The sequence below is a fragment of the Rhododendron vialii genome, chromosome 4a (assembly GCF_030253575.1).
Source record: "Rhododendron vialii isolate Sample 1 chromosome 4a, ASM3025357v1".
NCBI lineage: Eukaryota > Viridiplantae > Streptophyta > Magnoliopsida > Ericales > Ericaceae > Rhododendron > Rhododendron vialii.
Window position 1 is genome coordinate 32,895,607 of NC_080560.1, and position 12,722 is coordinate 32,908,328.

At 39.1% G+C, this 12,722-nt stretch overlaps 1 protein-coding gene and 1 non-coding gene across 2 annotated transcripts; one reads left to right on the top strand and one right to left on the bottom strand.

The window, feature by feature from the left end:
- Nucleotides 1–490: 490 nt before the first annotated feature.
- LOC131322043 (L-type lectin-domain containing receptor kinase IV.1-like) lies at nt 491–3,079 on the bottom strand. The gene has a single exon (XM_058353143.1). The coding sequence runs from the start codon at nt 2,942–2,944 to the stop codon at nt 911–913; it is 2,034 nt and encodes a 677-aa protein (XP_058209126.1). The 5' UTR covers nt 2,945–3,079; the 3' UTR covers nt 491–910.
- Nucleotides 3,080–12,128: 9,049 nt separating this feature from the next.
- Nucleotides 12,129–12,325, top strand: LOC131324921 (U2 spliceosomal RNA). The gene has a single exon (XR_009199506.1). It is a non-coding gene; the product is annotated as a U2 spliceosomal RNA (small nuclear RNA).
- Nucleotides 12,326–12,722: the final 397 nt, after the last annotated feature.

Sequence of the window (12,722 nt, forward strand, 5' to 3'; positions counted from 1 at the left end):
TTAATATCCCCATTCACTGCATGCAACATGTGCTGTGTTCGTTATTCTACCAGTTACCCCACCACCAATCCAATCGATCAATTTTGAATATCGTTCGGGGAATTCGGCAGCATGCACCCACGACTTTTTTTGTTTTTTTATTTTTTCCTTTCCGATATCCAAATGGGCCCCACTTCACTTCATCTAGTTAGAAGTGAAGTCATGCCTTGGACAATAGATGCATTGTAGAGCCAAATCAATCCCATGTTTCACAAGGCATTGAGCGGTTCTTCCATAACATTATGCAACAGGACTGCACTCAATTCAATGCCGGCTTGGAATGGCTAAAGAAAATTGCGAAGCAAGAGCGGCATACAATGTGCTATAGATATCTATACAATACAAAAAAAGCTTGTTTGAATGTGCTTTAGTCATCGTTATTGTGGATTGGAGATCGAACTGAAAACAATCATACTTTTGCCTCTGCATGCTTGGTGGTAATGAGCAAGAATTCGGCAAACAAAACAAATGTGAAAGGCCCCTAAAACATGGGGAATTTTATGATCACAAGGTATCATAATATTTTGTTATACAGATTTTGGTGGGCCGAACCCGACTCAACCATGGGTTGGTCCACGATTTGTTGACAGAATAGGTGGCTTGGGCTGAGCATTATAGGCCGGGCCACTATCGGATTGAGCTGATTTATCACGGCCCGCTCGTTTTTTTGACATTATTGAACAGCTCAGAGTTCTCCTGGATCCAAAGTGGGTCTAATGTGACCATCGGAAAAGAATCGATCCCCATGTGGTCGGTGGCTGTAGAAGGATTCAGATATACATAGAAGACAAGCTTAATTATGCCTAAAGTATAGAAAAACATAAACCATATGGTTCATCAGTTACATTACTCACGCGTAAAGTTAGAAGCCTCATCTGCCTCCAGAGAGACGGGACCCTGCAACAGAAGACGAGTGCGAAAACGCGTTCTCCATAGAAGACGGATATGACAGTGCAAAATCGTCGAACCCTTCCCGGTGAGCAAACGTTAGACCCGCGGCAGAAATATCCATCAGTTTCAATTCTGGTAGAGGAATATCTCCCTCCAAATACTGCACAACTTGCCTCATATTCGGCCTGGCGGCCGGCTCTGAGTGGGAACACATCAAACCCAACTTCAAAACCAACTCCACTTCCTCCACTACATACTCACTCCCTAATTTAGGATCAATGGTTCGCAAAACTTCCCCTCTCCTCAAAATGGAAAACACCCAATCCACCAAAACTATTTCCTCTGCTGCTGCTCGTGGCTCGATGGGCCTCCTCCCACATACCACCTCAAGTAAAAAGGCACCGAAAGCATACACATCGGTGCTCGTTGTGGCCTTTCCGGTTCTAGTGTGCTCTGGTGCAAGATACCCAAGTGTTCCAGCCACATTAGTGGTTTGTGGATCGGTTCCATGATCAGACAATCTAGCTAGCCCAAAATCACCCAATCTCCCATTCAATTCGCCATCTAACAACACATTACTCGGCTTGACATCTCTATGCACAACAACTTGTTCCCACTCTTCGTGTAAATAGAAAAGGCCCGACGCCACCCCCTTGATGACTCGAAATCTTTGCTGCCAATTGAGGGTACAACTCGGCTGGTCATAGAGCAATTTATCTAGACTTCCATTAGGCATGTAGTCATAGACCAAAAGGAGCTCCCCTTTTCGGCGACAATAACCCAAGAGTTGAACTAAATTCCGGTGGCGCAAACGTCCAATACTAATGATTTCCGCCACGAATTCCTTCATTCCTTGCCCAGATTCATGTGATAACCTCTTCACTGCAACCTCAATTTTTGAAGTAGGCAGTATTCCTCTATAAACCCTACCAAATCCCCCACTACCCAATAGCCCCTTTTCCCTAAATCCTTTGGTGGCAATATACAAGTCCTTGTACTTGAACCTATGAGGCCCATAGTCAAGTTCCCAATCTTCAAGCACTTCAGCAAACTTCCTCTTCCTTCTGACATAATAAACTACCCCTGAAAACACTCCAAACACCAAAACTAAACTCAAAGGCAACCCAACTGTCAGAAGCCTAGAAACTTTCTTGGGTCCGATGCGAGGAAGCTTAGGGAGTTGAGAGAAATCAAACCCATCAGCCAATCCATTAATCTTAAAGCTCCAAGCCAATAAATAATGGGAAGTACTGAAAGAACCAGAAGAGGAAGAGAACCCAACGTACATAGTTTGATTCAAGATCGGGGAAAGATCCATAGAAAGAGTCAACAGCGGCGTGTTTGGCTTGGGCAAATTAACCGGAGCCATTGTAACATTCATTTCCTTCTTTCCCCCATCGTATTCAACCCAAACATGCATCGCCTTACCGCTGATCAGAGTCAAATTCTGAAACTTCCCATTTGAATAGTACCCAGCTCGCTCAGACACATTAGATTCCAGCCCATTAATGTCGATGCCAACATGGTTATTGTTTATATCTTGAAACTCTTTAGTGTATATAGTATCAAGCTCTACTGCAACCACGTGGTTGGTAAAGTTCCCGTTATTGATTTCATTGAAGAGGCCCAAGTAATCGCCGGGGAAGGCACCGGGGAGGCTAGGGGCGGGGGCCAAGACGAAGGCGATGCCATGGCCGGAGAGTGTGGGAAACTCAGGGCTGATGGAGAAGATGAAGGAGGTGGAGAAGGATGAAGCGGTGGCGTTTGGGGAGGCTTTGAAGGGGAATGGGGTGGGGAAGAAGGCATGGCCGGCCTCCTGATCTGGGCGGGAGCCGTTGGTTAAGGCTAAGAGGCCTGATGGCTTGAACTCGGCTATGCCAGCAAGGGTAAGGTTTGGTGAGGCTTTGAAGTTGTTGAAGGTGAAGCTGAGGTGGTCTTGGGCGGGTGTGGAGGGGAGGAAAGCGAGGAGGAGGAGGAGGAGAGGAGAGAGAGAAAAATGAGGAGTGAGAAACATGGCTGTGGAATGATGGCTGTGAGAGTTGATACCAATGGTTTGAGGAAATGTGATCTCCTTTTATTTGTTCCGATGTAAATCTTGGTTTGGGTCTCCATGGGTATGCCAGTTGTATACTCCATATATACTAGAAGGAATCTTGGCCATTCCGTATTACTTGTTTTGATCAGTTCAACTTTTTGGCTCTGTTTGGAATCCATAGAATGGAAAAGAAAAGAAAAGGAAAATGAGAGAGAAAATTTACTATTCACTACACTTGAAATTATTATTTTCTTCGCTCTTTCTCTTCCAATCAAACAGTGGAAGAAGGGAAATTTTTTTAATTTTCTTTTCTTTTCCTTTCCTTTCCATGGATTCCAAACAAATCCTTTTTTTTGAAAAGCTTTGATCAGTTCAACTGAAAATGTAGCTTGAAGTCAACTATTTTAGTCAAATAGTTCTTCATTGGGATGTTTCGCTTCAGCATCCAGATCTTCCTTTTACGCTACTACTGTCAATCATCACCCTCACGAATTTTAATTGTTTTAAATACTTTTGAAAGACTCTTCATGCTCGCACTTGTATTCTCACATTATGTGACTAAGTTTGTGATAATCTGGCCTCTATGATTGAAAATTAACCAATTTTTGTCCACCAATCTTTGCTGAGTGATTATCCAATGTTTCTGGAGAGCCATCACATGGTGCTTTAAGGACATTTTCTACCCGACATTAGTGTGGATTTCACTGTCAAGTATGTGGCTCCTACGCCGAAGAAAGCCCTTGAAGTACTCCCCCATGGCGGTTCTCCCGGAGCAGTGAATAATTTTTCATTTTTGTGACAACAGAAGCCTAGATAATTTCCAGAAGGAACAAATTGATTTACCTTTTTTTGACTTTTCAAATGAAGACTTTAATGGAGTGATGTAGATGCAGAGCGTTGAACAAAAGGGCAGGCTGCTCTTGAAAAGTCCGCGTCGGGTTTCAAGGATATCTTGGGCTAGTGTGTAATAGTCTGATCTAATTTTTCAGGAGCTTTTTAGCATGGTTTTTAAAATTTCTTTCTCTTAATTTTCACAAGATCTGGGTCAAATTTTTACGCTACATTTAAGAGAGAGAGATTAGGAAGCATTTCGATGAAAGTGAAGGGTTTCATTTCCACCATAAATTCATTAGTGAAGCGTATTAAACTCTTCTCTGGTCCAAAGATTCAGTTAAGGATGTGCGGGATTGGGCATCTTCTTGGAGGAATTATAGTCGTAGCCCTATTAATAGAGCTTTGTGTAGATCATGGAATATTTTAGAACAAATTTTGTAACTTAATTATTAATTTTTTTTTTTTTTTGCTAAGCACAATTGTAACAAGCAGTAGTTAAGCTCTTAAGCCAAGATACTATTAATTTTTTTTTAGTTCGTTTTTTTTTTTTTCCCTTTCCAAGTAAATGAGGCCAAAATGGGGACCCTTCTAAGCCTTATCAGCATATGAAGATAAATGAATCAACAAGTCAGATTTGTGATGCTTGGTTGTTGGACTTCAGAAATTTTTAACTTGGTTAGAGATAAAGCAAGTTCTTGGTCTTCTATCAAGTTTTCTGCTTAGAATCGTCAGATTTGTGATACTTGGTTGTTGGACTCCAGTATTTTTGCTCTTAACAATTCTGTACATGTTGCCTAGTTTTGTTAGGCCGATTGTAGCCTTTGTTGCTTTTGTTGTTTCGGGGGAGTACCCTTTTGTTCTTTTGTAGCTTTTTGCGTTTTTAGTGGTTTAATAACATTTGCTAAAAAAAAAATAAAAAATCTTGGGATAAAATCTTCAGAGTCAAAGAATATTTATGTTTTATATTCAATCGAGGGAAGATCCCTAGGTCAAAAAAATATGATAGAGGCCAAAATATCGCTTTTATTGTCCTTGTTATTGATTTCTCAATCTTATTAGCACCTCATATATATTCAGGACTTGAGATAAATATCCCCATTCACTGCATGCAACATGTCCTGTGTTTGTTATTCTACCACTTACCCCACCACTGCACCAATCCAATCAATTTTGAATAGTATCTGGGAATTAGGCAGCACCCACGACTTTTTTTGTTTTTTTGTTTTTTCCTTTCCGATAAACGGATGTCTGAGATGCTTGCACGCACCTCGACAAGCTCCAGAGCCTCTAAAATTAACGACCGGATAAACTCTTTAATGACCCCAAAATTCAGAATATTTGGCTAGAAGTTGACGGCTGTTTGGAGAAAGTTTCAAATTAAAGCTAATGAGTAATGAAGTTATGAAGAACATCATTCCACTACAAGAAACGCCGCAAAAATCTTTACCGGTGTTTGTCGGGCCTTTTGTGGCATTTTACAAACGCCGGAAAAAGCAATTTTGTTTTTGTTTTTGGTAGTGTTCTAATCTCCACGAAAGAAAGTCAAGTTGATTAACTGAGATGAAAGAATTAATGGATAAAGTAAATTGGTCTTAAGTTCTAGGTATAATACGCATGGTTAGATGACATAAATTTTCGCCACTTTAAACTTTCATACTATAAGTCGGAGTACGTGGTCCAATGGTTATGTAGCTGCACTTATGTGCAACGAAATTATGAGTTCAATTCTTATGAAGAAGATCGATGTTGATACCCATATTGATAGGTTGCATGCGTGGAAGCTTTTGAGGGAGTATAAATTCTTTTAATAGATGATTGAAAAAAACTTCTACTTGTATAGTCTAGTACTCCACACATTGCTAATTGATTTTACGATGAACCCTTTCAAAATATCTCATACGTTTTGTTTGACTCTGGCTCTCTGGGATTATAGGCCTCATTGTTTCTCCGTCAATATATATATATAGACACACACACACACCCCTCAAATCTCCTAACGTGGTGTGATAGTTTTCATTCAATTTTAGGATATTGCTATATGAGTACGTAGCCCAAGAGATCGCAAACATTGAGGCTATTGGAGGTTTGTTCGATTGTTAAATTTAGGATCCAGAGATTAGTCAATATGTACGCAAGCTGACCCACTTGAGTATCAATTTTACGTTCAACTAGCAAGAAACTTGATTAAAGTCGAGACAAAGCCTTGTGTAAATTTACTTACTTCCACTCCATTACAGTATATCATAAGGGTTGACGATTTGTCATGGTGTGTCCCATATGCATACATGGATTTATTTTGTCTTTTTGGAACAAGTTGGTACAAGGATTGAAACATATAGGCCGCCTATGCATGATTATGCCGCTTGCGATTCTTCTCCCCTTAAGTCCCGTTTGATAATAGTAATAGATAGATAGGATTCGTAAGTAGACGAGATTATGATTGAGATTGATAATGAGAATGAATTGACAATGAGAAGGGATTAGTAATGAGTATGTTTGTTTGAGATGAAATTAGATGATAAAATTGGATTGATAAAATGATTGATAATGAGAAGGAATTGGGTCTGAACTATCAATACCATCTTCCCCGGGGTATTCCTATGTCCTACTGGCTTAGCAATCCACCCCAACTTTATGAAACCGAACAAAGTATAAAGGAAACCTAGCCATCACTTTCATAATTTAATTCCATCCCCCAAAACTTTTATCAAACCGGGCCTTAGTTGGCCCATGGTCGAAGTTTGCCTTACTTCTAAAGCATTTTCACGTGGTCTTCTTCAGGTCCTTCTTCATTATTCGTGGACGTGGGCTCCATCACAATGTTTATACCTCTAACTTAAATGTGGTAGAGAAGATCTCTTGAAGCACCATATGAGAGTCCTTCTTTAGCACTTATATATGTTAGGACCATATGCCACGGTCTCTCTATGTTGACAAATTTCACGACAAAATACACATTTAATTGGATTTCTGTTTATCAGTTGTAATTTATTTTTCATTTTATTTTTAGAGCGTCGATTTAATTAAGAAGTGGAAGGAAATCAATATTATTTGTATTAAATGTATATTTAAGAAGGTGGAGATTACTGCAGCTTATAAATATGTGGCTTATTATGGTTTTGTGTCGACCGCATATGATAGAGCAGCCCCAAAATTCCTCCGAACCTCAGAAAATATTGAAGGGGGCCTTTGGTTTGAATTTTGGAGTACATATGAGATCTGTGGATCATTGAGCGTTCAATAAAATTTCAAGAGGCTTACAACATCCACTATATTAATGTCTAAGCAAAGACCTTCGGTGGATTTCGAGAGACAAACAAAAGGCTCGTAGATTCAAGGCAACGGCGGTCAAACACTGGGTGTAGTGAACGTAGATTCGGCAAGTAGATCTTAGGCTCGATTGTGGGATTCAAATCGTACGGTAAGATTAATTGTAACTACACAGTATTTATAGTGTTTGATTCTTTTTTGTGGTTTTTTTCCATTTAAGGTTTTTCACGTATACCTTGGTGTTCTCTGATTGTTTGGTTTTTGTTTATGTGGTTGGTTAAGATATTGATCGGTGGAATTTTGATTAATAGTCCATACATAGCAAATTTTTATAAACCTAGGCAATCCAGGGTTTTTCAACTTACTTGAGGGTACCTAGTAACATAGGACAATAATAGACTATCCCATGTACGCCACATGATAGGACTGTGGTACAAGCACTGGCTACTCTACATGTAAAGCAGCAACTGAACCGAGATTTTGCGAATAGCTTATATAATGCTCAGCTCGGGATGAGACGAGTCAATCTCGAGTTTCAACCTCGTTTAGTAAAATAGTCGAGTTTGAATTACTTGTTATTAGACTCGTTTTTTAAAGCTTGATTCATTCGAAGTGGCTCATTCATTTAGTAAACGACGAAGCTCAAACACATTTATTAAATATACATTGGTATTTCTTTTCCTCAGACGTGACAGGGGTAAAAAGGGAGTTTTATTTCTTTCGCTAGAGAGTTTAGTTTTGTCTTTGGACAAATATTTGTCTACAAATCAGATTCTTTCAAAAATGATGTTACTTCACAATGATATCCGTGTCAACGATGCTCTTACCCTGCATGATATTTTTGGCTGGGCCACTAGTGGAGGCTTCTTGTTTTTTTATGCAATTTATTGGCGCGTTCACACTTGGTTGAGTATTTGTTGTCTTTTTATCTTTGGCTAGCATTTTATCACTTTTGAGACTACTAATTCTAAGTAATAATATATGACATATCGCGAGTTCTGTTATCTGCGTCAAGCGCAATGTATGAGTCGAGGTGAAGGACATCGATTGCTTAATTTGTGTTTTTCTCGTTTAAAATAGTTAGATGATCCATTTGGCTTTGCCCAAGACACTTCTAATGAACTCCGTTATATAAGTATTGCTGGCCTATTGTTAATATAATCTTCTTTATTTTGTCAACAAAAAAAAAACTTGCAAGAGAAGAGAAAAAGACAGACCCAAAATTAGGTTAAACTTCAGTAAGTAATACCAAACATTCAAAAGTTGCTGCTCAGTTCCTATCAATATTCTATTCAACTTGATTTGTATGCGAGTGCAATGACCGGCATATCGTTTGCAGAGAAATTTATCCATCTAAAATAACATGTTGTGATTATCAATCTGAAAAAGTCAGATTATAGTGTTAATTAAATTAAACAAGAAGCACCCATTGATGTTGAAGACTTTGATGTCACTACACCGTGAACAGTCCTGTTCAGATTAACGTAAATGTTATTTTTTTGGAAGCTAGAAAAAGTAAAATTCATAGATATATGAAAAGAAACATTACTTCTTATTTTAACTTCTTGGAGATTAGTCGGTATGCATGTACGTTGGTACTTGTGACCAAAGTTTGTTGTTGCCGGTTCACTTGACTTCAATGTTCAGGATTATCACCACCTGATTGCTTCTGCTGTTTATTTTGCACTGAAGCTAGCTTGATGAATCCTGAAAGATGCTAATTGAGACGCGAGTTTGTTGCTGCTACTGATATAATCCATTCTGATGCAAGGGCTGCAAACTGAGGATCTATTCATCTGCTGATCCACCAATTTGATTATCTCGAATTGGTTGGGTTCAATGGAATCTTGCTTTGACATTTTGATCTTATCTTAGTGGGAAGTTTTTCAACTTCTACTTATTGCTTTGTAAGCTTCTCTAGGTACTCTTCTTGTAATTTGGTTGGGTTGATTTCTTATCAACCACGGGCTTGAATAGCATATGATTGTTGTGGGGTAGGGTGTCAATCTTGTTGGGATGTCACTCTCATATTGTGATATCATCTTTTCTTGCCCTAATTATCGATGTACTTCATTTCGTTTTAATGAAATATATCTTTTTTGTCGTTCAAAAAAAAGATAGTATTCCTGGGTGTCTAGCCCGAAGTACATGACTTTTAAGTCATTTGCAATTTAACTCGGTATGACCAAGATTGGTCCACAAGGAGTGGTTAATTGGAGTGTAAGACCTATCGGTCTACATGGTGGTTCGTAGGTTTCGGAAGCCAACACTTGTCTAGATTTGATTTTTGGTGATTTTCAACTACTACGATTTTCTATCTTACGCCAAAAACTACGAATTAAAAGTATTTTACCACAAGGCTCTGACCAAGAGTTTACAATACAACTTATAGCCTAAATAATCCAATAACATCACGAGTTTACGCAATCGAGTCCCACAGAAAATTTGTATGCGCGACTTGAAGATTATGCTAGATGCGATTGAATTTCTCTACGGAGTTGGTCGAACCTGACAGCGGAATTTAATCGCACCTGGACTTTTAATTCGAATTCCTCAGAGGAAGGAATCGATCACACTTGGACTTTTCAACCTTAGACATTTTCAATCCAATTCTTGTTTAATGACTTTATCTACACCCAGGACGCCATTTCCATTCCATTTCTGTACGTACAACAAGGGTCCCACGCGACCCAGCTGTCGTGCAATGTTATGCATACTCGGTGTTCTGCGATACTCCATATTGATTTTTATTGGTGTCTGGTCGGGGTTCAAATACAGTCAAAATTTTAAGTTTCGACTTGGATTTCCAGATGACGATTGCAGCTTCATTTCTGGGCTCGCTAGTAGTCGAGCCAAAGTTGAGTGTCGATTACCTAAAATCAAGATAAACATATCTCACCCACAATATCATCTAAAATATTCAACAATAAACAATATACAATATTTGGTGCTTATCAGCTGACCTGTATACATAACTAAAAAAAAAAAAAGCTTGAGTACACTGTGTATATCATCCCAGGCCAAATGATGAAGTACTATTAGCCTCGCTAAGAATTCTGAGAACGAAGCAAAATTTGGGATGAAGTTCGGTTGAGATAAAATCCTGCCTTGACAATAATTTATACTTCTGAAAACGAAGAGAAATTCTCTTTGTTGTTCAAAAGAAAATTAGATATTCCAAAAATTGAGATACATAGACTCGGCAAGATAACACGGAAAATGAAAAGCTCACAATCCATTGGTCGCTCCATAAATTTTTTTGGTTAGGGGAATTTTTAAACTAAAAATTTACCAACTCTGTCAGTAGATCTCCAATAGCTTCTAAATAATGTATGTATATCACATATTTCTTTGGTTTCCTAATTTTTAAGAAGGGAAGAGCTCAATAGAATTTAGGATTTCATAGCAACATATATAGACAGACCCCATTCACCAAAGCCCAATTAGCTAGTCTATACTCTATATAGGACTACGAACGGCCCATAGCAGCATTATCCTAAATAAAGGCACATGAAACTGATATGGATTGGCATTTAAGTATTAAACTTTATAGTATCTATCTAAAGAAAAAGCGAATTAAAATCAGGGTTGCTTCATCTTCACTGTGTATGATCCTTGCCTTAATGGACACGTGTTGTTCTGGTATTAGTACCAGGGGTGCTTCATCTTGCTTCATCTTCACTGTGTATGTTTCTTGCCTTAATAGATATGTACCCGTGTTGTTCCGGTATTAGTTCCAGTTACTTGAAGAGTAACCTATCCGTGCTTCTACAACCTACATATCTGCGTTTTTTTTTTGGATTTTCAAGAATTACTTATCTCGCACAAAAGAAGAAAACAAGAAAAAAAAAAATAAAAGAGCAAAAAAATTATGAGCATTTCCTGATTTATACAGATAGTTACTCAAGACACACAACCTTTAATGTTCACCAATTACAAGGATGAAACACCAAGTAAATATTCACAATCAAGCAATGATGTTTTGTTCACATGGGACTTCTCAGTTCTCACCACTGCAGTGTTTTAAACAGTTAAACCAATCCCACGTTGATTTCTCACAAGAGAAATACTTCCTTTATATAACCAGGCTGAGGGCTCGCCGTCCATTCCGTGGGGTTTGTGAAGGAAGGTTCTCTTTCTCAGGTCGGAGTTTCCTGTACAACCGAAAAAGAAACAACAATGCTAGCATGTGCAAGTCTCTAGCATTGATTGGACCCTTGAGAGTGATCGAAGGGAGCGTGCCTGCCGGTACTGGACACATGCCTTGCGGTCACTGGTCCTCTCATCTCGAACACAGGGTGTTTTGTGAAAAATCCAAAATTACCATCTCTCTCTCAGCGAGGTGTACGTGATACCAAAGCTAAGGGTTAAATAGCTCAAAATTGCATATAATAAAGCCAGCAGAAATGAACTTATTTTACTGTTAGTTCTTCTGCAGTTCAAAAGAAAACAACATGTGTAGTGTAAGAAAGCCAAGATCACTGGCCTTTTATAGAGTATTGATAGTATGGCCAAGAAAACTTAAGTGAAAAATTTGGCAGGAGAGCATTAGCATATGAAAATCGATGAATCATACAAGAGATCGTTGTATACAAGAAGTAAATTGGAAATTCTATTTATTTGCTTGGAAAATATAAGAGGATCGAACCTTTTGCAGATGATTATTGGCTCTTTTTTAACTTCTTTTTGTATGTACACTCGAATGGAGGTTTTACAACTTCAACTGTGGTTAATTAGAAGTCAATTGACTCGAGTCAGGTGGTGGACAATATTTGCAAGGTGTTACTAATTCTATTGCTACAGCCTACAAGGATCATATGCCTCTAAAAGGAAGGCTTTCGCTACCACTACCGACACCGAGTGCTAAAATGCCTTTTGCAACAGAGTACAGACGAGCGGGTGCGAAATGCCTTCTCCATCGAAGACGGGTACAACTATGCCAAATCGTCGGGGTGAGATCCGAGTGAAGACAGCCAATGGTTGTTCTGTTTGCTGTTAGTCCCACATTGAGGAAGTTACAGAAAGAGGACTGGCAAGTAGCCTATTGCAATACAAAATCATACCTTTCTCGGCCTTTTGGCTAAGATCAAGGATAGTATCTATTCTTATCAGTCTAATATCTGAATAAGTGGGCCATCGGCTCACATGATATTAAATTAATATTTAGAGGGGGAGAGCCCTTCACAATAGCTTGCTGTTGGGTTCTCGAGCGTTGCCTTTGGCTTTGCACTACAACCTTCACTTGTTGCACCCCACCAATTCTAGTTCTAACGACTTTTGCACTCATAAGCCCTGCTTGGATGGAGTGAAAAGAGGAGGGGAAAAATAAGAGGGGGTATATGGAAAGGGCCCCAGCCCTTTTCCCCTATTTGGCATCTGAAATTCGTTCCCCTCTTATCTTTTACCCCTCATCATTTTGGCCAAGTCTAGGGCTTCTCCGGTCTTAGATTTGGGCTCATCTTGAGGTCGCCAAAAATAATCCTGCTGTAGAGGGGTATTTTGTGGACGAATATACCCCTCATTATCCCCCTTTTCCCATCCCTAGGCCTTGTCATTTACCATCTGTTGTTGCCCATTTTTGGTCTGTGGAAGATAGGATTTTGGTGGCGATTTGGTCGATTTCTGCTTCTGCGAACTCAGGTATGGCTTCAAT